General features: G+C 39.6%; 1 protein-coding gene across 5 annotated transcripts in view; it reads right to left on the bottom strand.

The window, feature by feature from the left end:
• cacna2d3a (calcium channel, voltage-dependent, alpha 2/delta subunit 3a) overlaps positions 1 to 26,826 on the bottom strand; it is a 166,391-nt gene that overhangs the window by 90,244 nt on the left and 49,321 nt on the right. For 4 of the 5 annotated variants that reach the window (XR_008566413.1, XM_054755462.1, XM_054755547.1 and 1 more), the window contains exons 4-7: positions 20,197 to 20,256; positions 4,639 to 4,801; positions 2,911 to 3,042; positions 2,476 to 2,687 (exon numbers count right to left, since the gene is read on the bottom strand). Coding sequence is in view for 4 of the 5 variants with exons in the window: in XM_054755462.1 (XP_054611437.1) it covers positions 2,476 to 2,687; positions 2,911 to 3,042; positions 4,639 to 4,801; positions 20,197 to 20,256 (567 nt within the window). In the remaining variant the exon portion in view is untranslated. The other variant, XM_054755757.1, reaches the window with a different exon arrangement.

The raw sequence follows: 26,826 nt of genomic DNA, 5'->3' as shown, positions 1-26,826 counted from the left end.
GCCCTCCATTGACACATGTGACATAAAAGGAATCATTACTATTCAACAAATTATTCAGTATATTTTCAATTCAGTGGTTAAACAATGCAAAATGAATGTGCGTGCACACACACGGTGTTAACTGACATGCCTGCCACTCTCCGATAATTTAATACAATAACATTAGACATAAAAGTACATGAAAAATAACAGACATCAGCCAGCATTTTGATTTCCTGATTTGCTTTAGCTGTGTGTGTATAACGTAGCATACCGAAGTCACATCACCAGAAAGTTTCCAAGTTAATTTTGTATCACAAAACAAATAGAAATACACAAAAAATAGTCAAAACAAATCATCCTTGCTATCGAAAGTATGTTTCTGAGCACTGAGAGTTGCATCTGTCTTCCAAATGTGAGCAAAATGTAACAAGCAAGGCAATAATAAGAAAAAGAGACAACAAGTCAAATTAATTTGGCAAAAAGAATGTTTTTGTCTCAACCCTTTTCTTCACTTTTCCAAAAGAATCAGTTTCAGAATAACACGATTAGGACGTGAAATGATAATGACAACTTTGTTCTGTAGTGAGACAGAAAGTGGGCTGGCAATGTGACAGACCACATTTTGATGTGAAATTGCCTCAGACACACACACACATACACACTTACAGTAACAATGGTTTAGATGTCTGCTGCGGGATCTAATCAACAACTGTCTTTTTTGCAGTTCAAATCTTCATTCAGTAGGATGCTAATAGGTTGTGAGCGTGACAAGGGAGAAAGCTGATTTGTTCCAGCATTTCTTCCTATCTAAGCATGAGAGGATGTGGGCATGCATGCTTCTGCGTGAATCCAAAAACATAGTTCCCAAGTCATGTAGATAACAGAAGCACCATGCTAATTTCAGCTCATTGTTTACATTGTAAAGTTCACCAATCACAAATACTTGGCTCAGTGAGAACTATTTTTTTTAATTGCCTTAATAAGTAGAAAAGTAAAATCGAAGGATACAGGAATTTCCTATGTTTATGCAGAACATGAACGTCTCAGTGAACATTTTAGTGGATTTAAATTTGCGAGGCGTAGGTAGCCTTGGATTTGGAATCAGATTCCTAATAGGGTGGGATCTGGAGAAAAAAAACAGAGGTGAGATAGACGCCAGAACGAGTTACAGGGAGCGATGCAAAAAGTTGGAAACATTTAATTGTGCAGTAATTCAATTCCACAGTTAACCTAAGTTAAAAGGACTGTATGCAATTCCATCCAAATTATCCATCCATCCATCCATCTTTTATGCCAATTATTCTCACTATTGTCGCGGGGGTATGCTGGAGCCTATCCCAGCTGACTGAGGGAGATGCGGGGTACTGGAGGCCAGCCAATCGCAGGGCACATAGAGACAAACAACCATCCACACTCAAATTCATACCTATGGACAATTTAGAGTCACCAATTAACCTAACATGCATGTTTTTGGAATGTAGGAGAAAAACCACACATGCACCACCACTGGCTATCATATGTTACCAATAGTCGTTTAAAAGAACAAACTGTACAAAGAAATGTCTATATTTTTCATAATTACAAATTAATCTGCATACAAATTGCCATAAATTTTCCTCCGGCCTAAATAAAATAACTGGCATTCATGGCTGTCACTCATGGCTGTTGGTATTCACGTACATGTCCGTGGCACGTACACACACACACAAAAGCAGTGTCAGAGAGCCAATCAAGAAATTGCAGTTATGATTTTACAATAGTTACAATATTAGGCCGGTAAAGGTATACATATTTGTATCGAACCATTTGGTATGTGACTTTAGGTTTGGCTTGACCCTGGGCCTTACTATTGGGCACAATATTAAATCAGTTTTTGATTTAAACCATCTAAAATATCTATTAGTTGCCTAGCGGAAATAACGGATTGGCAGACTTTCTGGTGAATTTCCGCCTCTTCTGCGCAGCGTGTAATTCGCAACATGGCAAGGGAACCTGACGAGCTAGAAGAAACCTTAACCTTCTCCATCGCTTAGCTAACTGCTTGACAAAGGATTTGAACTGAAGATTATTGGCACCTGTGTTTCTGAAGGAACAGTGAGTACAGAAAACTTTCTTTGAGGGTTACAAATGAGCTCCAACAGCACCCCAACATATAGTAGCACAAACTGAACTATTAAAACCAAGGGGATTTTTCTTGATTTTTAAAAATGCATAAGAGTCATTGAACAACAGCCGATCGGATTTGATGAAAATGAATGCATGGGAGTTTAAGCTCAAAGTAACATTGCACAGCTGTTTATTCAGCTCGCCTGGCCTCTCTGCACCCTAGTCCGAGTCATTTGCTATGGTTTTACGTGCATATGTATTCCAGTGTTTCGTTTTAATGGCTCTCACTAATTCATCTTCCATGCAAAATTATCTATCATGTTTAAATGAGGGTATCATAAATTGAGTGAGTGGGCTACATAATCTTTCATGTAGTGTCTAACTTACCGCAATGATGTTGAAGAAGTCATCGTCTCCAAGAGTGTCCAGTATTGAGGACACCGTCTGCCTGGCAATGGTCAGTCTGAGGCCTTTCATGCTTCCGCTAACATCAACCAGAATTACCACATCCTTTGGGGAGGTAGCAGCTTGGATGTACCACTTCCTGTTACGGCAGTCAAAAGCAATGACCCCATGTTCATCTGGCTTCCATTTGATCCCTTGGATAGAAGAAATAAAGAATTTCATTGCCGCTGAAGGAGCAAAACACAGGAAATTCGAAAGTCTTGTTTTTTTTGTCTGCTAATTTTTTTTGTCTGATAGGTTTACCTAACGTAGACTGAATATGTCAAAACAGTAACAAAACCTCCCTAAATGTTCATGCTACTTCCCTGCCCCTGCTCCTGCTCCACCTATAAAAAATACAAATAAACACACACCTACCTGGGTACTGTCTGAAAAAGCCTTTGGCACTGCCAAAGTACTGCCATATGAGTGATGGGTCTTTCTCGAAGTTATCCACAAACACTTTATTCAATGCCTCTGACCAATAGACTCCATTAACTATGGCAGAGTCTGATTCAAAAGGGGAAGCAGAGCAATAAATACTGTGTAAGCATGGAGAGAAGACAAACGGCAGAATAAGAGATAGTAGAAAGTTAATGTGTTTGCTTATGTATAACCTGTCGTGTTCTGTATCTAATATGGACACTAGTTCATGTCATTATGTTCAGTCTAAAACAAAACAGTAACTGATTTACATTACCTTGGTTCATGAGGTAAGAACAAGCAGGGTTGAGCATACAGCAGACACATAATAAAAAAACACACAAAGAAAAATCAGCAAGTGAGGCCGGCCGAAATATTGCAGACAGACATATCAAATGCAGACAGAAAAGCAGATAAGACGTTCTTCATCATTTTCTATGCTGGCATCATTGTTATGCTGGCATCAGTCATGCCAATAAGCCATGAATGAATTAGTCTTTTGGAAGCAAGCTTGATATGGGACACCTCCATGGATTGGAGAGGAGACATATTTGGATTTGAACAATTTGCACAACAATGTAACTACATGGTGCAGTTTGAGGTAGGAAAAAAATCTTGTGTGAATATTTTCCAGGAACGCCATAACAACTACATATACGCATAGACAAGTGTTAACAAGTACATATAGACAATGCTTCAATGTAATGTTTTACCATGTTATTACCCTTGTTTTTCATAACCATGAATGTGTACTGTAGTTTTCTTCCTGAAGTCACCTCATCATACACAAGTACAACAGGATGAGGATCCCTTGACCAAAATAGTTACAACCCTGTAATTGGAGACACGTAACCCAAACATCAAAAGAGAAGTGCTTAAACGAAAATGTTCTAAGAATCATTCTTTCCTCTAACCCAAGCCTCTTACTCTTTTTGTGCACGGACGAGCTGTTGCCCACCAAACAAGCTCCCTGCAGTCCCAGCAAATACATCCCCATTCTTGCATTCTTGCTATCAGAGAACAAAGCCTGAGGATTTAAAAAGTCTCCAAGCTCTCTCCCTCTCTCTCTGTGCTCGATTCTATTCATTTGCCAGTGAATCAAATCAAGATTACGTTTCCTCTCCTTGCATTAGCCTGCCAGTCTCGCTCTCATAGCATTTTCATTCAGTTCCTTTCCATTTCATTCAATCTCATTCTGTCACTCTTACTTGCTTTTTTTCCCTGTCACCTTGCAATAATTAAACTGTTGCTTGGACCTTCCATCAGTCTGACTTAACCTACTTTCTTTCTCATTTATGCCCCTTCCTCATATAATTTATCTGCCTTGGGTAGCTGATTTAAGTCCACATGACATTTGGTCTGTCCACCGAGCACTGCTGCCTTGACTTCATTGGTTTGACTGAGTGAAAGGTGAATTAGACATGTATTTGATGTTTTTAAACCGCTAATTAAGTCAGTGTGTGACTGTGACTAGGATAATCCATAGTGTTACATTTAATAAAGTCAAACTGCAGAAACAGGCGCACAGCCCTGTGAAGAACAGCACTTCATCATTTTGATACATGAGTGAACGGACAAAATCATTTCGCCTGAAGCCTAACAATTACTGTTGAGAGAGTTAAACACTTTGCTCAATGAACGTAGTGTACAGCAAAATGTTGCAAAGTGATGTAGAGAACATACCCTTGTTGTACATGTTTGTGGGCACCTGGACAACACTGAGGCTGAGATTGACTGACAAGTTGTTAAAGTGGTCATTGGGCTGTAGGATGAATTCTCCTCCCAGCTCTACATTGTTCCCCTCCTCATCCACTTCATTGATCAGCACTGCATTGAAGTACTCATACTGGGGAGAGAGAGATAAAAAAGTGGGGTATAGTCAGCCAACAAAACAGCAATTATTAAAAACTTCTGCTTAATACACTCCTGATCAAAATTTTAAGACCGGTTAAAAAATTGCAAGAATTTACACGTGCTGTTGGAACTTAAGGAGGTTCGAACTAGAGCATCAAAATGCAAACAGAATAAATGGGGGTGAGACAAAAAAAAGTGTAAGCAATTTAATGCAAACCATTAAACTGAAATACACTGTTCATCAGCTGATCAAAATTTTAAGACTGTAGCTCCACCCCCCCTCCCCCGCCCAAAAAAACCCATGTAGTATCCAGTGATGAGTAGTTGCGCCATTCTTGTTAATCACCTCAAAAACTGTTTTCACCACGCTTTGTGCCAGTGTTTACAGAAGGCTAGTAGGAATGTTGCTCCAGGTGGTGAAGGAGGCTTCACTGAGGGCATTCACTGTCTTTAACTGATGTCCATTTTTGTAAACTTTCCTTGCCATCCAACCCTAAAATGTTCTCAATTGGATTTAGATCAGGGGAAAACGCAGGAGGGTCTAAAAGAGGGACAAAATTCCTTCGGAAGAAGTCTTTTGTCAGGCGGGTATTGGGAACTGCTGCGTTGTCCTGTTGAAAAACCCAGTCATTACCACACAGAAGAGGTGCCTTTAGTCATGAAGGATGCCCCTGCAACAACGACACATAGCCAGCTGCCGTTTGACGTCCCTGCACAACCTGAAGCTCCATTGTTCTATAGAAGGAAAAAGCACCAGAGATCATGTTGGCGCCCCCTTCACTGTGCCGGGTAGAAAACATCTCAGGTGGGATCTCCTTGTCATGCCAGTAACGTTGGAAGCCATAAGGACCGTCAAGTTTATTTTTTTTCTCATCAGAGAATAAAGCATTCTTCCACATTTCAATGTTCCATGTTTGGTGCTGTCATGCAAATTCCAAACAGGATATTTTGTGGTGTTGAAGAAGACAAGGCCTTTGAAGACATGTTTTGTCCTTAAAACCCTTCTTTTGCCATCTGATGGTTATTGTATTTTTATAAATGTAATTCTTGCAGTTTTTCAACTGGGCTTAACATTTTGATCAGGAGTGTGTCACACCTGGTGCATAATGTTATCATTGAACAGGGTTTCCCAGACACTGAAATGCTGAGTCAGAGAGTTGTTTACGTACTGGTGTGACCTGACATGCATGATGTTTATGTGGGAAAATGCTGAGTCTCTCTTGCCTCTGCACATGCTCTTCCTATCAACATACTGCATGTGGTGCCCTGTTTTTTTCTGTATTTTTATTGCTGCACATACTGGAAAGACTATTAATAAATCATGGCTCTAGATAAATATAGACCACATGGCTCCCTGCAACCCTGAGGCGGTGAAGTCTAAGATACCTCCAATGGCTGTGGGGGAGAGCACAACATTGAGATTACAACACTTAAAATGGTTGCAATAGAAATACATGTTTATGGATACTGTATATAACTTTATGTTAATTGCATAGGATCCAACCATACACATAAAGGAATACATGTAAGATCTTCTCGCAGTCCAAACCGCAATTCTTAATTACTTGTGCCACCACTCATTTGATCTTGTGAAGTTCAGTCACAAATAGCCATTGAAGAGAGAAGTTTATGCATCATTGGTAACTCATAGTGCAGCGCAGCCATTATTGCTAGACTGACCTACAAAGCTGCCTGTGTTCAAGTCAGGGTGTCTGTGTTCTAATTTTAAAACTCATTTGAAATCAGATCACACTTTGCTGTGTTAAATCAGAATCAGGTTTGCCCATATGGATTGTTTAAATCCAAACATTTTTTCTCTCCTTTTCTTCTTTGGATGCACATGATTTGCCATGACATGATGGATGTCTTTTTTCCTTACTCTGGGAAAATATTGTACTCTTGTGTTGGAACTAGTGTCAAGAACAATATGATAAATTGTAAATCTGAGAACAATTATTATTCATGCCAAATATTTCTGTACACAACCTCAATAATAAAAGTGTACTTTAAGAACTGCTGTCTCAGAAAAAATATGTTTCAGGAGAACAAAATATGTACAAATCTTCAGTCATGGAAACAAATATTAGACCACCCTTGTTTCTTCAGTTTCTTTTTCATTCTAATGCCTGATACAACTAAAGGTACCTTTGTTTGGACAAATATAACAATTACAACAAAAATAGCTCATAAGAGTTACATTTTTTGGCAGTACAGTGCTATAGCTGTTCATGTAAGAACTTAAGTGATTTTGGTTATTATCAAGAAAACCATGGAAGTTGCTAGATATCAGCTGTTATATTAAACTCTTATGAGCTATATTTGTTATCATCATTATATTTGTCCAAACAAATGTACCTTTAGTTGTACCAGGCATTAAAATGGATCAATAAACTGAACAAACAAGGTGGTCTAATATTTTTTTCCATGACTGTAGAAGATGCCATACTTATATATATTAAATCATCATCACAAAAGCATAAACCAATTTTGTTCTCTTCAGCCATTCAGAGGTGGGCTTGCTGGTGTGTTGTGCATCATTGTCGTGCTGCAGAACCCAAGTTCGTTTCAGCTTGAAGTCACGAACAAATGGGCAAACATTCTCTTTCAGGATTTTTGGTAGACAGCAGAATTCATGGTTCCATTTAACACAACAAGTCTTCCAGGTCCTGAAGCAGCAAAACAGTCCCAGACCATCACACTACCACCACCATATTTTATTGTTGGTATGATGTTCTTTTTTTGAAATGCGACTTTTATGCCAGATGTAATGGGACACACTCCTTCCAAAAAGTTCAACTTTTGTCTCGTCAGACCACAGTGTATTTTCCCAAAGCGTCTTGGGGATCATCAAGATGTTTCCTGGCAAAATTGAGACGAGACTTAATGTTCTTTTTGTTCAGCAGTGGTTTTCGTCTTGGAACGCTGCCATGGAGTCCCAGTGTCTTTCTTATGGTGGAGTCATGAACACTGAACTTAACTGAGGCAAGTGAGGCCTTCAGTTCTTTGGATGTTGTTGTGGGGTCTTTTGTGACCTCATGGATGAGTTGTCGCTGCGCTCTTGGGGTAATTTTGGTTGGGCAGCCACTCCTGGGAAGGTTCACCACTGTTCCATGTTTTCGCCATTTGTGGATAAGTCCCAAAGCTGTAGAAATGGCTTTATAACCTTTTCCAGACTGATAGATTTCACTTTTTCAGACAGGCCATGTTGGTTTGGATTTTTTCTCCCTTAATAATGAAAACTTCCATTTAAAAACTGCATTTTGTGTTCTGTTCTGTTGTCATTGACTAATATTTAAATTTGTTTTATGCTCTGAAACATTTAAGTGTGACAAACATGCAAAAAAATAAGAAATCACACCACTGTATATCCTGCCCTCTTGCTGCTACAACGTTCTAAGCTACACCCCACGTAACACACACACTCACATTAGCTATTTTAATTGTCAGCTAATGATAGCGATTTTTGCAAAGTTTAGCTACTACCATTAGTTATTATTGAATGTAGAGCCCATCATAACCGCACAAAGCCTGATTTGAAATTGAGTGCATCTGAATATAAGCCTCATCCACCAAATTTAGAGAAAAAAATGAACATATACAGTATATACTGTATATAGACCGCACTTGTCTATATGCCACAGGTGTTGACATTGTAACATGAGATATTTACAGGGATATCCCAGCGTCACTCGTTAGCTCCATGTGAGATGTGAGACGCTGTTTTTCATCAGACTTCAACAGCTGCCTCTCTCTGAGCAGTCCAAGCAGAAGCTATAGTAATTCAACACATGATCAAATTTACTTCAGATTTGGCAGATCAAAACACGAAGACGTCAAATATGTGATATTAGCATCTATTGTGAAAATACACTACTTTCTATTTTGGCACTCTAAGCATCATAAGCAGGCCTTACATCCCGATGTACGTGCTACTACACGCACAGGCTCCGCAAGTTTCGGGAAATTTGTTGGCCGTGGCCAGCACAAAGAGGAGGTAGGGTTTCACAGGGGTTGCAAGTGTGTCGCACTTATGGAGCAAGAGCAAATGATTCCTGACACCCACGTGCTTGCCGCTCGCTCTCCGTTGGTAGCATTTGGATCGTGAGTGCAGCATGCGACTTGTGCCTGCAAAGTGTGATTCATGTAAGGCTGTCGTACATTTCACTCACTGTGGACGTACCTTGTGTCGGCATCGTACGAGGCTCGTGAAGCCCACTCACTGCGATTGCAAGTACTGGCTTCCTACGGCACCTACGACTATCGTGACCGGGAGAACCAGAGACTACAGCGGGAAGAGCTGCCCGCAGTGGCCGGGCAAGGTGCATTAATGCCGGATACTCTATGTGAGCAACCACCGTGTGTCGACGGAGCTCAGGAGAACCAAAGTGTGTGTTCCACAGTGGAAGAAGATGCAAGTGGCACATACACAAGAATGCACAGGCGACCGTGCACAGTCACAATAGGTTATTTTTCAAAGATACAGGAAATAAAAAGTGAGATGAAAGAAATACAATAAACAATGGTTAATGAGGCTGTTGATTTGACTTTGACTTATTTAAATTCACAGCATGTGGGCTTTAATTTTGATTAAAATTGCACCCATTTGCCTGTGAGTTTCAGCAGCGTTAAGAGTGAGTGTGGGTGTCTGAATATGTCTGTCTTCATATGTTTGTCTGTGTGTGTTCATGTGTAGGTGTATGTGTTAAGTAAGTCAATTATGCCATTCCAGTTGTACAGTGAAGGAGTGCCCAGTGCCACTAATGCAGTCCCTGATCGTGGTGTTAACAACCTGATCTTTGACGTGGAAAGATCACATATGCACCATCAGCGCCCACGCAATGTGGGCCAGAGAGAAGGACAGGATGAGAAGGGTGGTGGAATTTAATGGTAGAGCATATCCCAGTTCCCCGTTTTATGAAGATGGAGCTTAATCCTTGTGTACAATTGAATGCAATCATTGTTGCATTTGCATCCAAATGACATGTCCTGTTTTTGTATATTAGTTTGCTTTTAATATTTCTCATTTTATCTAATGTCTCTTCTCTGTTATGTTCAGCTTCTTTTTTTGTTTGGGTAAGTTTATTTTTGTCTGATGAAATCAATGTGGGAATTCCATTTTTGTCCAATCATTTGCTACACTGATTACTGATTGAGGTGTTTGACTCTCTTTGAATCAATCTCTGCTGCCAAACTACTGATACACTGTTCTTGCCTTTTTGTCAAAAAAAAATGCTAATTATTTGCCAGAAAGAAATCAGATAAACCAATATAGAAGATGGCAACACAGTTTTCCTTTGGGGGATTAAATCCATTAAATGAAAGCAATCTGGGAGGGTAACAAGTGCAATGTCAGCAATTGCAACACGTGATAGGAAGGCACTCCAGCGGGTGATCAAGACCTCACAGAACATTGTTGGGGCAGCCCTCCCCTCACTGCAAGACATTTATACATCTAGAGTCCTACGCAGAACACACAACCTCATCAAGGACAGCACACATCCACAACACTCATTATTCACACTCCTACTGTCATGCAGACGCTACAGGAGTTTGAAGTCCAGGACCACAAGGCTGGCAAACAGCTTTTACCCACAGGCCATCAGGCTTCTCAACGAAGCACTCACACACGCCGCACGCAACACACGCACACACTCATAGCACTTTCTTTCTTTATTTATTTATTTATTTATTTATTTGTATCAATTACTTGTATTAATGTCTCTTCTGTTGTTGTTGCTTAATTTATTGGTATATATGTTTATGTGTTTATGTTTCTTATGTTCTTATTCTTTCTTGTGTTTTCTTTCTTTTCTTGGGAGAATGAACAGAATAAGATTTTCATTGCATGGTATAACTGCTGTTTTACCATGCACATGACAATAAAACTCTCTTGAATCTTGAATCTTGAATCTTGAATTGCAAGACCTTTAATCAAGTGTATCTATATCTACTTATCGTTTCAATTCTTTTTTTTTCTTATATGGTTTATTGTATGGTTACTGGCTGTCATTGCAACATTTACTTTTTTTACAACTCTACCAATATTCTCTATGGCCAACCCACCATATGGATAAAAACCTTCGGGACATATGGCCGTTGAAAACACTGAGTTGAATGGGATGCAGGACGCAACGCCAATATCTCTAGTTTGAAAAAAAAGGGTCATCAAAATTTTGACATGCATATACATGCATATACATGCTTATACTGTACATCTGGTTTGATGTATACACACAGTCATGGACTGGAGGGTGACCTAACCCATAATAAAAACAACTTTGTGACAATCTGACCATGTGAAAGGGAGTTATGTCCGTCACTACGCAATACGTACCCGGAACGCAATCGGTTCAACTGGGTTCTACGCATGTGCAGAACACGTCAACATCCGGCCAGCCCATTTTTCGGCAGTCACGTTAGGCATGTGTAATCTACACCATCCGTTTGACAGCAACAAGCAATATAAGCCCTCCCACCCACATCCCCCCAAAAATGTTATTACGATAGATAGAAATTTGAGAAATTACAGCATTATTATCAATCTTTTTTCCATATATTATATCAATGGTGCAAGTGCTTTCATTGCTACAGAATCCTCAACAAACGATCATATCCGTGGCTTGTGGCTAAAGAAGATGTAGTTGCAGATGCAATGGCAATCGTTTTTTTTTTTTAAGACGCCCTTATTTTATTACCACTATTACAGGTTGTGTGCCGCACTCATTTTGAAGGCTGGAAGTTTTGTGTGTGTGTGTGTGGTCAAAATGTATTTTGACTGTTGCTCAGTGATTTCGCTAGCAGGGTACCTCTTCCAGCCGTGGCTGTCGCCTTTATTCCACGCACGAAGTCAGTGGGCATGGGCATCCTAAAACGCTTGGTTACATTACCTAAAAATATAACTTTGGCATACACACAGCCACATTAGCATGCGCTGCTAAGGTAAGCTAACCCAGCCAGTTTACACTGGCCATTACTGTGAGCTCACGCACGGTGAAGAGTGTTTTCACTGACTTACTTCTGTAAGGGGCTCAATAGTGTTTATGAGGACACGCCGCAATGATTGAGCGGTCCGCTGGGGAAATATTCCACACACAAACGTTCCTTCTCCTCACAATTACAGCATTTCATTAACAATATCAATCCACAATGTCAATATCCGCGAGATTCCACGTTTAACAGTAGTTTCCGTTTTTATTGGCCAATTCCATGATTCCGCTGATGCAGAAATCCTAGGGCCCTATTCAATCTCCCCGTGCCTTCAAAAATCCGTTTCCTTCTTCATCCTCTGCGTGGGTGACGTAAGCACGTTGGTGACGTAAGCGATTCCTTGAGGCAGAAAAAAACCTGCTCGAATTATTCGAGGTATTGTTGCACCTCTACAAGGGAGTGATCAAACACTCTGGCATCCATTGGCGTACCCTGTGGCAAGTTCAATACGAGACGCATCATTTTGTTGGCAACCCTATGTGACACACCAGACATGTAGTATTGGCCATTTTTTGTGATCGGCTTTATCAAATCAGCCAATATTGATTGATGGACGATCCATCGGATCATCCCTAATATAGCATATATTAATGCCATATATATATTATTATATATTATATATATTACATTTATGAAAGAGTAACTGAATACTAGTTCAATTATTTTTTTAGGAAAGCATAACTAGTAACTATAATTACCTTTATTAAAGTAATTTCACAGCTGATCTTGGTCTACAAAAAAATGTGACAGAATGTCAATAACATAATGTGAATAAATACTGTTTTGCATGTAGATAAAGTGCATTCAAGGTGCAAAAAAGCCCAAAATGTCCTCAGATAGTAAGTGCATGAGGTGCACACACAGCTTTCTTTCAACATTTACTGTTGATTTCACAAAATAGCATAAAATTGAGTCACAGCCACAAGAAAAAGGAAGATAGGGCACCAGAACGGACCATGAAGCCTCAACCCTCTGGTGCTTGCTTTCAACTTTCATCTCTACAGCAATGTTCTTCTCCTCACCCACCTCCCTCCTCACACTTCATGGTTGGGAATAGGAAAGCATCACACCAAGGGTGTGCAAATGTGACTGGAAAACAACCAGGGGGCATGGATACAAGTAATTTGAGAGTAAACAAAACAGTATAGGAAATAGGAAACTTGAGGGGGAGGTCATGATGGTGCTAATGTGCTGTGCTCAACACCCTTATGCCAAAAGAAACTCATAAAAGTTGAAAAAAGTTATAAAAGCATTGCTCATTAAGTAGCTTAAAACAGCAGAAGTGATGAAGAGTGGTTGCTGTAGAATTTCTTATCTTTGCAGTTGGGTTGAGGTTAGATTATAATGTAAGGGTTAGCTTTGGTGGTAGGTCCATTAATAGGAAGGGACTGATTTGTGGCATTTGCTGTGATGTAGGTTGAAGTAAAGGGATGGCAGTAATATATATATATATATAAAAACATATACATCCATGAATAGAGTCCATAAAACTAAGATATTGATATTACTATAAGGCAACACACCAACAAACAATGAGATTGGGAACATTAACACAAAAAGATTATGTTGTTGCAATATGATAAATGTCATTATTGCTCATCATCACCATCTTTCAGCAGTCCATGTTCTGTCCACAAGAAATTAGCAATGAACATAATTACAGGATAATAATAGATCCAGATGCTCTCAAGATGCAACTATGAGACAAACTGCATTGGCAGACAGGGAAGTCATGTCAGGAATGAACCAGCGTTTCTTATTCGTTTGCAACTAAAACTTAAGTAAATAAACACTGGATGTTTACGAGGTTCTCGGGATAAACTTTGTCTAACATGCCTCCTTTCGATTTATTTCCATCAGAATGGAACCACAATTGTAACAACCTGAAGCAACCTCCAATTATTTTCATCGAAACAGTGCCTTTTTAGACAGGTCAGTGAAGCAGAAGATGGACTAATTATGCCGGTTAAATATGCTTTGGCAAAAAAAAAAATAAAGCAAACTGCCAAATCAACAAGCACGTGGCCTCCTCTGTGTACTCCATGGTAATACCCAGGATAGGATAATAGGAAGACAAAAGGATAAAGAGTGTTTGTCCCCACCTCCATGTATGGCCACATATTTCAGGCAGCAGCACTGTGGGCTTCGCAATTGGTTGTTTTTCCCGAACCTCTGAAGATGAACTTCATTGGCTGTAGAGGGCATAGGAGACTGCTCTGCGCTTTCCTATTTACAGTACACGAGCATTGTGGGTAAAAGAGTGAGGGAGCAAAATCGGAGCAGATTACCGTGCCAATTTCTCTTGGAAGCAGAAGAGCTCTGGAATGGATAGATAAGGAAATTCCAAGCAAACCCCTGCCAGCCAAATATGTATCCAATAGCCAAAAACACACAAATAAACCCTGAATAGTGATGGAGGAGGTTTCACCCTACAGGGTGGATGAGTATATTTAGCCCAGCTGGTGATAATTACCAGCTAGTCACCAAGCTCTGCAATGAAAAGCAATAACAGAAATACCACCATCACAGATGTGTACACACAAACACAATCATATGTATGCTAACCTTCAGAGGTGTAAGCTCACATGCACATTCACATGATTCAGCAGAAGAAAAGTAGCAAGAAGCCAAAATACAGTATCAACAAGCAGACTGTTGTCTGCTAAAGGAAAACGGTGTACCTTTAATGCAGCAACACTGCTGATCTCCAAGTTTTAGCTGTCAGCAGTGGATGGCCCACAATGACAAGTATAAGCTAACTAAAAAATGTGTGAATCATTTAAATGTAAAGTGACGTGCAGCGTTGGTATGACCACCAAAGACAAATGAATTAACTTGAATAATGCTGTAAATTCTGCTGTCTCCAATCTAGGACAGTTTGGGCTTTATAATGGTCTGGGCTCTACAGAGCGCTATACATAATCCCTTTATCGCGGTTAATTTGTTCCAGACCCAACCATAAGTGAATTTTCGCAAAGTAGGATTCAATATTAATAAACAGAATAGTTAGAGCATACAAAAGCTGTTTCATGAGTTTCTAAATATGGATTTCAAAATTATTAGACCCTGTAGACATAAAATAACACCCAATAGTCACTTTTACACTCAATTATTTTTTGTTTACATCACATTGCGTAGGCTACAGGACCACTGCAGGGCCAAAAGACAGCTGCCGCTAGCATAGCAAGCTACCAAGCTAACTAGTTAGCCTCTCCAATGTACTTATTCTAAACTTAAGAAAGTGTTTCAAACGAAGTAAGGAAGAAGGACAAAGAAGGCAAAAATGTACCACTTCCACACAGAATAAGAGGAGAACCTTTTTTTCATTCAATCTCAGCCATGGCATGTTGCCTCGGCTCTGCTGGCTCAAAAGCCAGTCTCTGGCTAAGCTAATATAAGCTCACGTCATGTCTCATAACAATACTGATGCCTAGTGACCAGAACACTACATATAACTTGTCTTTCAATATTTTTTGACTAATAATAGGCCATAGTCAACCACAAAATAGCAATCGTTTAACTAATTAATTTCTTTTTTAAAGATTGAGGGAGCGATATTTGAGCCGTGATAGAGTGAGGGACGACCGTATTTCAGTTTGACAGAAGGATGTCACGTCTTGGCATTGTGGCGTTGTGGCATGACCCCAGAATGCGAGAATGCACTTTTTACCAAAGTGCAGGTAAAAAGTTGATTAATTATTTATTTTACAGTTTTTTATTTTTGATGAACGTTATGATGAGTGTAATCTTGTAATATAATGTTTGAATGTACATGTTTTGAAGAATATGGGGAGCTTTAATGAGCATAGCCATAAAAAAAAAAACAACTTTGTCCTTATGGCTATAAGATCTATGATGCAGTCCATTACTCTTTTCCTCCCACATACAGAAATCCAATAAAAACAATACACGATGCAGAAAAAGCCCCTAAAATAATATCTGATGAAAGGAGAGCAAGCCTCAATTGTTATTTGCTGAAAGAAACATCCACATAATCAACAAAGAAAGTGTGAGTGTCTCATTTTCTTCCAACATTTTAGACATGTAGCTTACAAACTCATGTAATGTCTATGCTAGTCGAATACACCAAAGCCAAATTTATATTCCCACTGTGCAACAAGTAAAGTCTCACAAAGCAAGCAGCAGCAGGTGATGAGGGAGGTGGAGCAAAGATGTTTGCAATGATTGATTGCAGAAGTGATGCGGTCTAAATTTCAATTTATGATGAGTGCTAATTCGAACCTTTCGAGGCCATACAGAAAAAAAATATGTCATGTCCAAGATAGTAAAGATTTGGGATTTTTAGAAAGATATCAACTACAAAATGAATTAGCAATACATCTTTATAAGAGGAAAGATAAAGTGAACAGACAGAGGAAAGCAGTTATCAGTAATAACCAATGCATTAGCAGTAAACAACAGAATATTCACTGTGGTGCTGCAAAGAGCTGACAGCATAAACACAAACTCAGTCTAACAGGCACAGGCACTTCCACAGACTTACTAAGTAGTTTAGCTGCAAGTACTCCCAAGTCGGCTTTGCATCACATTCCCATTTAAATTTCAAGTTCCTGTCGCTTCTCCTCCTACTTTTGTAAACTCTCTACTGAAATGTGCACAAAGTCAGGCCAAAAACCATGACAGAGCACACAGCTACATACACACACTGATAGCCATTTCATCTTCCTCCCACTGGCTCTCACACAACTACACGCACATATAAACCAAAATTGCACTCTAAAATAAAGCTTCTCACTGGATTTGGAGCAGAACAGTCAGTATTTTTACTTGGACTAAATAAGTCGGATTTCCCAAATAAATCTCTCTCTTCCATTTTCACACCTGGATGTGAAGTCCCTGTTTACATGCAATATTTCTAATTCGCTCATTGGCCATAGGACGCTGTGCGCCTCTGAAAAGCTAGATGGCACATATGCTCCTTTTAGTGCAGGTACATGTATGGCTTTTTCAGGTTGACCTATTACGAACCATCAAAACGAGGCATCTTGGCAGCTAGTCGCAAATCGGTAACAACCAACGTTGTCAATAAACCTGCCCAATGTGTTTCACCCTATTACCTAGTCAGGAGTCTAAATAAAGCCATTTCTGTTTTTTCATTCCTTGAAGAGCTTCAAAATGTTGAGCTCTTTCAGTTGCTGACCCAAAAAGGTGGTCTCCTCTTCACCCCAGAAATGAGTACCACGAGATCCTGCAGATGACATGTTGAAAGTAGTGTCTGTCTCTGTTGTGAATTGTCGTATTCTGCTGTAGTGATTGGTGTGTGCGCAGAATTCTGGCTGTGATGACCGATCACTGGTAGCCGATACATGCAAAAGGGAATTGGTTTCCAATCTTATAATCTAGATATGTTAATCCGATCCCTAAAACGAAGGTGTTTACCTCTGTTTTAAAAGACTGGTTTCAACGGAATTCATGCAATAATTCAGTTTTTTAGTGCATGTAAACAAGGGAAGAGCCTGGGGATGGGATACTTTTTTGATACAGAATATGACAGATGTAAAACTATTAATAATTTACGATTCATGTAAATTCTGTCAGGGAAAAAAACAATGCCACGTAGAATCAAATCTAAAGATTTTCATAGGATTACAGCAGGATTTCACCTAAATACTTAACAGAGGTAAATGTGTAGGCTTTCACTTAAACCCAAATAGCATTAGACCAAAGTGACAGATGTTTTCAAATGGATTAAACTCCTAAAAGGTTGTAAAGTCTATGTAATAACACTTTGTAAAATAACACAACGTCATATTCCTACTCTTACATACAATGACAATTACACTGTACATGATACTGTACAGTATATTAAACCAAACCAACATATAGATGTGTCATGGCAATTACACTGTACAGTATACATTAAAACAAAGTAACTATAGAAGTGTCATGTTCTACTTGATTCTGACAAAGTTTGTGTAACACTTATGTGCAGCTCTTGAAGTCTAATTGTTTTTTGTTGTTGGGTCATTCCTACAGTCCGGTGCGATTTGCACCCCCAGGACATTACATGCTATATTTTCTTTTAAAAACTTTCCAAATTAAATTTGAACAATGAAAAATTGCAAGTCCACTCCTACCATAAAGCATAACAACATGAAAAAAAATGATCAATTAATTCAAAATAATTGATCTTACTTATTTGCAAACAGGCCCGACTGGTCGCTAATGTTCGCTGGACTAAAGTTACAAATATAAGTCATAAAAATGAAACAATTTCTTCTTTTTTTGTTATTGTTATGTCATGTTATTTGTCAACTTTCTGAAGAAATACAATTTGTTAATATTAAATTTGTATTTCTTTAAAACGTTGAAATAAGTTGACCATTTAACTCGACCATTCCTTTAGTCACATGATCTTAAGGAAGTAAATAAATATATTTGGAAAAAAATGTCCCAAAACAGACAACAGTAAAGAAGAATTTATCCACCCTGTTATGCTATTTTATTGTTAAACTTGACAATTTTTTGGAAATTTTAAAATGTGGTTAATAAATATGTTATACACCTTCCTATTTGATCATCAGATACTAGCCTGTTACACATTCTCTGAGTATTAATTAATACCGTAATTTCTGGTATATATGACGCACCGGTGTTTAAGCCGCACCCACTAAAATTAGAGAGAAAAACAGATTTGTATATAAGCCTCACCGGATCAGATACTAGCCTGTTACACATTCTCTGAGTATTAATTAATACCGTAATTTCTGGTATATATGACGCACCGGTGTTTAAGCCGCACCCACTAAAATTAGAGAGAAAAACAGATTTGTATATAAGCCTCACCGGACGATAAGAAGCACATGTTCACATCATAAAATGGCATATTGTGGCGCGCATGAGTCCGTGAGAACCAGGCAGCTCTTTTTTGACAGGAGCCAATCATGAGCTATGAGAAAAGTCACGACAAGCTTATCAACCCATCAGAAATCGCAGGGGTTCATTACTCACATAACAGTCTAGTCAGAAGGCTAAAATCATCACACAGCAACTTAACACTCAAAGTATAGCTAAGAAATATACAAGACAAGTACCAATACAAGTTTAAAATAAAAACCAACTATTTTAACTTCTTCCCATAATGCATTTCTTTGCAGCAAAGCAGTTCATTGGCCATGGCTGCCAGGGCGCTGCAAGGATCTGCTGCAGGCAGCTGAATAATGGGCAGATGGGCATAAGGGAGTGATTTCTGAACTACAATGGAAGGTTAAGCAGAGGAAACATACTTTCAAGAAGTGGATGAAGGCTCCAAACTCAAGTACAGCTGCTAGTGCTGACTGCACTGCAAGCATAAGGATGAGGAAGCCGTTCACAGATGGAGAATTCATGAAAGAGTCGTTCATAAAAATATGTTCTCAGAATAAAAAAATAAACAAAAAATTATTCAGGAAATGAAGGAAATGCCCCTCCCTGCAAAGACAGTCAAGAACAGGACCAATAGAATGGCAACAAATATCACAAGTTGTCACACTGATGACATGAATTCAGTGCAAGCATATTGAACTACCTATTATGAGTCAAGTGATGTAAATGATATTGAGCAGATACACTGATATGAAGATATGTGAACTCTGATTTGTTTTTTTACACAAACACAGGAACAACTCAAAAAGCCCTCATAGTTCAGTGTTGAAATTATTACGAAGTAAGCCTACACTCTGCACTTCTGTTTTTTTTTTTGTTGCTGTAACAGGTACAATTTAAAAAAGATTAAACCTTGTAAACGTTTATAAGCCGTGTAATGTTTAATTTAATTTTCAAGGTTGCCAAACCCTGATCTAAGATGACGCCGTGAGTGAGACTGCTACATTGAGGAATGAAACTCCCGCGATTTCCGATGGGTTGACAAGCTCGTCGTGAGTTCCCTTATAGCTCGTGATTGGCTACTGCCAAAGAAAGAGCTAATGATTCCTCACTGACTCGCGAGTAGCACAATATTTAAAGGGTTAGTAGTAGTTCTGCGAGTCTCCAATTAACATAACATGCATATTTTTGGACTGTGGAAGGTCACCAGTGTACCCAGAGAAAACCCACGCAATCATGACAAGAACATGCATACTCCACACAGTGATGACATTTGAGCGAAGAAACTCCAGGCTGTGGGGTAGATGTGCAAACCACACTGCCACCTACAGGTAATATCAAATGTTAATCCCACCTACTGTAGCATAATCGCTTAGTTTTCAACACATGGACCAGTACTTACAAAATAGTAACACTTTCACAAGAGCAAACATTAAAAAAAAAAAAAAGTAGATACGCCATGCCTTATCTCACTGCCTTCCAACTGTTGTCACGTTTTGGCTTTAATAAGCTTAAAGGAAAAAAAAACATGTATATCAAAATGGTGCGTTTAGGTAATGAATGATATACACTAACCTGCAGGTCTGCATCCTCATCGTGCTGAAGGTGGGCTTCCTCTGCCGCCTCCACCAGTCTCTATTGAATTAGAAGACACAAAAGTGTTATAAGAGCTACACTATACACTCAAATAGGTTCAGACACTAAAAAAAATACAGAATGAGTAGAAATGTTTCAAGAGTTGCGGAAAGAAAAATCTTGAAAATCTCTAATAAGCAAATAACTTCAAGTATAATCACATTGAAGAGGATGGAACTTCTGGACGCTGTGTGACAGAATGTGAAGTCTATAACACTGTATCCACCATTAATCACCCAAAGAGTTCGTACTCTGATGACATTCTGAAGATGGCTCAGGATTTCTGGCACCTTAGCTGTTTTCTGGAGGTGTCACAAGCACTGTTGCCAACTTTTCAGTAAGAAGTGTCAATATGTCAAAGTTTTGCAATGTTGAGCGTTGATAAATGAAAAGACTAGTAAGACACAGTGTTTATAATAATCAGTGTTAGCTTGCGCATTCACACGCTGCATGCTGGCATGCCAGCAGTCCTCCCTCGCTGTATTGGCGGCGACAGTGTTGCATTTAGCAGCCATAATCTTTTGGGAACTCCTCATAACGCTCCATAATAATTACCTATTCATTTTTTGTAAAATGCATTTGGCTGGGATTGCTTCCCTTTTCAGCGGAAGTAGAATAATATGACATCAAACGCCCCCTTTCATGTGAACGCGCACTTAGCACAAAGCCGAAAACCGGACTTGACAAAGTAAGTTGATAACCACCGTCGCGGGACCAATCGAGTCTGATTGCAGATGTTATGTTTTGTCGAGTTGCATCTTGAGCACAAAGCCTGGGTGTGTGGAACCACTTTCGCCGTATACCCCCTCAGTGTTGTTCGTGAGTAGCACACTCTATTGGTGAGTAAATGTAATAGCAACTGAGCAACTGAGAACATAGCAATACAGTAGGCTTATCAATTACTTACATTTACCTGAAGAATTGTGAGTTAATCCACTGATTTTTACTAATAAAGAGTAGCAATAGACTAACAACAAAATATGAACACACATCCTCTTTTATCCAGGCTTACTGAAGATTAAGAAACATTTGCGTTTTAGATCTCGCTGTGTAAAACAGGGCGAGCTCACCCCCGTGGCATCGCGGCTCGGAAGCTGACTATACTGCCGACTTGTGACTGTCTTTGGGCGGGGCAGACCTGACAACAACACCCACTGTTTCTCAGTGAGAACACAAAATACAGAATACGCGCTTTCACTTTTGAGTCCCCAAATACCAAAAAACTCCCAAAGACACCAGAAAAAGTCGCTAGATTTGTCGCTAGTCGCTTTTGAGAAAATATGTCGTCAAGGGGGGTTGGAATGTCGCCAGATCTAGCACTGGCAACACTGGTCACAAGATCTCATGTCACAAGATTTTGCGAGATCAAGATTTCTCGGTCAGAAAAAAAACTGAAAAACTCGTGAACTGAAAGTTGCTTTACAAATCTGTACTCGCTGTGCCAGATCAGTACTGAAAGCCCCCAGGAAAAACACATTGAGACACGGAAAGCTGACAGACATTTGGCCATCTTGTGAAAAGAGGCTATTTTCCTAAATGGTTTGGCAGTAGATGTAATGGCTGCCTCAGGGTCAATGGACACTATTACAACAAACTCAATCAGCACTTGGTGCTGTTATACACATGTACACTCAATGTCAACATTCACACTACCATCACTTTTTTGCTGCTAATGTCTCCTTACGGGTCCTGCTTATTGCCAATGCATAACTGAGGAATCATACAGTCTCCCTCTCTCTCTCAGACACACATGCGCACACACACACACACACACAGTTTCCCGGCTACCCAGTTCACAGCTGGCCTTGACTGTGAATTTCAGTAATGTACTTTGATTCCACATTTCCATTCAAATGACTTCACTGGTAAAACTACAGCAATTGCCCACCTTGCTTCAGCTGAACCATGCATGCGTTTTTGAGTTGAGGCTGATTTGGGAAGCAAACATTTTAATTTATTGCCTGGCCAATCTTTTTTTTTTTCAACGCAGCAACACACCTGGCCATTGCCTATTGCTACATAAGATTCTGCAGTTGGTACTTAGTATGCTTCCCTAAGTCTCTGACAATACGGGAGTCAAACACTTCTTCAACGTCCTCTATTTTTCAACTCTAAAACCACACCACACACTTGCATTTGGGTATAGAGAGGCACCGCTAATCCTCAGGCAAGTTCAGCATCTGCTGGAGAGTCAGAAAAACAATGCTTTTGGAACAAACAAAGATAAGGACAGTGGAGTGAGGGGAGGATGAGAAAAGAATAAGAAAGTCACTTTCTCTAAAGGTCTGAACACTTAGCTTCACACTCGCAGCGAAATGTCAGGCGCCACCTGTGAAGTCGATGTCCATAGAAATATACGTATCAGCGTTTGTGTGAGTGGGTGATGGTGTGAGAATGTATGTGCATGCCTGAGTGCCTGTGTTTTCCCTATTTGGCATGTTTCAAGATATTTAGCTCTTTAAACTAGCTTCTCTCCCACAGCCACTTTTGCAAATGTCAACCACCGAATGCGTGACTGTATGACATGCTTTATGATGTGTTTGAATGTGACAAAATCCTAAAATTCACATTTGATTCATTAAATTTTTGACAATATTAAGAAAAATATTAAATAATGAGATACGTTCACACACATGCTAATAGGGGCCAAATGTACAACAAGAAAAAATGCACAGGGCAAGAGAAAGCTTCAACTGACATTGAAATGAAAATGTGCCGACATTTTACTTGTGCATGCTCAGTTGCAGCATGTGACAAATGCAATCAAACGTACTATGCAGTGATATAAAGCTGCGAGGGTGAAAAACTTGCAAAGTACTAGAGAGTTTTTGAGTTGAAAATCAGATTAACAATAGGTAAGTACACTTCATTCCTTTCAATTTCAATACCACCACATCACAAGGATGAGCACTTCGGTTGCTGTGTTTGCCTTTAAGGGCGCACTGAGTTGCAGTAGGTGGACGGAGCTCAGTGTTGTATGGCAGCTGTATGTTAGTTAGCATGCCGTATATTCAAATGAATCTGCTGTGTGTTGTGATTAATATGTAGTCCTGTTACACTGTATGATGTTGCAAGAAAATGACTTTTCTTATCAAGTTATTCAGTCAAGGCTCAAGCTTGGAACAACGTGACAGTAGTAATTAAAATGACACAGGCCACACACACACGCACGCACATACACCACCTACACATTCAAGAACCATCACTGGCTGAGGGGGTAAAGGAAGAACACAGAACTAACAGGATGCTTTAAGTGGATTAGATTTGGAGGAGCGCATGAGTGTGGCATCTCTACCTGATTATAGCCATGTGCTTCTGTTGCTTTGGATTCTAAAATCCCAATTGCTCCCGATTTGACTGTTTTGGGCCAACCAAGCTCAGTTCTCTCAAAAACATCATGCACACATGCAACACTTTTGCATATCACAGATGCAAAAAAGCAGCGCACTCATAACACTGCAACTCATAAGCATTCTGAACATTATGTTTTGTGTTTGTTCCCCCTTAGCCTTAATATACTGTTGCTTGGAGAGAAACAAAAAAATGGATTTGAAAGCAAAAAAAAAAAGATTTGCAAAAAAAAAAAAATACCAAAATTATAAAAATGCTGCTTTTGTTTAAAAATCAAAAAACCTTTGTCATGAAACTATACATTTTGTTTCCTCAACTTTTACTTGCATTTCCGGAAGTTTCGTTTTCAGTTCTCAAAGTTTTGTTTGCGTTTTTTGTTTTCGTGTTTGCAGTTCACCTTCACTGTTGTGGGTGGTGGCCTTTTTATTGGTCAGTCTCGAATACTGAGCTGACAACTTCCACCCTTTAAGAGAGTAAAAATACGAAAAGCACTCGACATCAAACTACTCACAGAAATCGGTATGGTTATTCATACATTTTCCATCTTCGTTGAATCTTCAAAGCAGCCCTTAATATGCAAACTATTCTGGTCCCTTTTACAACTCAGAAGGGACCAAAGACGATACGAACTAATAGTGCTAAGCTAGCTTGCTAAATAATGCTTGTTAATGTCTGATCTGTTATTGCCAGTCAAAGGTACTGGATAAACAACAGATGATGCTGTTAAGATGTAACTAAAATGGAAAAGTTAAGAATAAACATTAACCAATACCAAAACATGGTAAGCGTTGAGTAAGCGTCCACTGTGTGTTGTCGGAAGGAGAAGAGAAGCCATCTGTTGACAGACGTATCCTTGTATTTTTAACCAGAATATTAACTACTTTATTGTTACGTTTGGCGTAACGTGAGTATTCTTACAATTGGCTTTCAATATAGATTTGAGAAATAATATGTTGTTTGGATAATACACGTTATGTATTACATTTTTGTAATGTGTCATTATTATATACTGTTTCATTCACTTATATCGTAAAAATAATCCTAATTATATATCTTAACGAATCCTTTGTCCCTACAATATATCACTTGATATAGTTTTCTAATCCTGCTATAAACGGATGTACTTTAAGATAGAAAGATCTTTATTTTGTTATATGTACATTGTACAGCAAAATTTGTCTCTGTGTTGCAGCCATTCTCTTGAGGAGCAGTGGACCGCCATCTTGCTAGAGTTCTACCAGGAGATAGGATTTGGGTCATAGGTCAGCCTCTTGGTCAGTGAAGCATCCATATGCGTCACTGAATTGCTAGATTAATTGCAGATTATCTTCCTGAATCACTGCAATGAAGGAAGAGGAAACGAATGACAACAGTTGCCCTCTCCACTCCCTGATGGACATGTACACCTCCCGCTGCCTCAGCAGGGCAAGAAACTTTGGGCCACATTCACGAACATCTTCTTAAAAGTCTTCTTAAGAAGTGTACTTAAGAAGGCGTGGGTTGGAATCTGCGCCACATTCACGACACGTTCTTAAGTAGGGATAATGGTTCGCACCGGTGTTCTTAGGTTGATGAATGCCAACTGCGATGCCCGTGCATGTGAGCCCTAATTTGCATAGGTCACCGCATATTATTTCCTATATAAGGTAAAAAATGTGCCGTGCTCAACAGGCAGCTGGAGGCGGAGATGACAACGCGCAAGGGCAAGACTGAGGAGCAGCTGGACAACAAACGAAAGAAAAACTTCAATTCTACAGAAATAGAGGTGCTTTTACAAGGAGTGACCGAACACAAGACCACCTTATTTTCACGTGTATCCACCGGTCATCAGGCCATCCAAAAAGAGTCGGCATGGATCACCATTGCAGGAAACATAAATGCCGTTTCCACGGAGAAACGCACCACCGCAGAGGTTAAAAAGAAGTGTTTTGACTTAAAATAGACAAAAAAAAAAGATTAGACTGCACCGGAGGGATCTGGAGGAAACGGGAGGTGGGCCATCAATCAGAAACCAAACCATTTCGGAAACTCTAGAAAATATTTACACAATCATGATGGAAAAATAAAGTCAAAATACATAGTTTGTGTGTGACAATTTATTTTTTCTGTGGTTACATTTGATTAGACGCTGCCTAATTAATACAGCAGCCCGGTGCTCTGGCTCAAGACGTGGCTGGGGGCGCATGTCGTTATCTGGGGGTGCTCCGTGCACAATAGGCACACCACGTTTCATTGCAATGTTATTCTGATGATCCTGCACACCTGCAAGAACAGAGAGGGAAGTCTGAAGCCTGAAGCGGGACATCAAATATTCGTGGCTTTCAGCAAATAAATCTAATGGTCCCTTTACATTCTCTCTCTGCGCAGCGCACGTCCAGCCAGCCTTTTTTTTTGATGAATTGGGATTTGAATATATATTTATCCATGGAGTATATTTTAGTTGTTTTGATGATAAATAATTGTTGGGATATTTTATTTGCACTACATTTTTTGGGATCAGGTTGCAAAATCCATCATGAGGGCGATTGCGCATTGAAAGTGCAAGCTTTGCTTGTGCGTAAGAGTCCTCCTGAGTGTTCGTAGAATTTGTTCTTAGATCTAAGAACTGTGAGTTAAGAACACGTTTCGTGAATGCCAAAAATCTTCGTAAGAAGGCTTTAAGAACACATTTGTGCGTAAGAACGTTTCGTGAATGAGGCCCAATGAGCTTTCACCCTGGTTTTGAGCAGTTTGACCTGTTGCCCTCAGGAAGGCGCTATAGGGGCATCAGAACCAGGACGAGCAGACTCAACAACAGTTACCATACTTCTCTCTATCCACAAAATATCTAATATGACTGCAATACTGACTGAAATACTGTGCAATATCTGCATACTGTGTATACTCAATAACGTACCACTTCATTATTTTTTTCTTTCTTAAACTGCCTATTCCACAGTCACACACCCCCTCCCCCCCCCCTCCCCCCAGAGTCCCCAGGCTCTTTTCCTGTGCCGTGTCACACTCGAAACGCCCCCCCCTTGCAATTTGTGCCAACTTGAAACATCCACATTACAATCCCATTGTAACACTATTAATAAGGCATAAGACAAATTCACCAAGATTAACAATTTGAAAGACAGCTGTTGGGCTGAAAAGCTCCATGAATGGAGGCGTCTGGACAACCCTGCTGTGGAGGAGTGCGCAGCACAGTGGTGATCAACATTGTGTCATATTTTA

This window comes from Dunckerocampus dactyliophorus, chromosome 1 (genome assembly GCF_027744805.1).
Source record: "Dunckerocampus dactyliophorus isolate RoL2022-P2 chromosome 1, RoL_Ddac_1.1, whole genome shotgun sequence".
Classification (NCBI taxonomy): Eukaryota; Metazoa; Chordata; class Actinopteri; order Syngnathiformes; family Syngnathidae; genus Dunckerocampus; species Dunckerocampus dactyliophorus.
The sequence above is the reverse complement of the archived record's forward strand: the minus strand, read 5'-3'. Positions and strand labels throughout refer to the sequence as shown.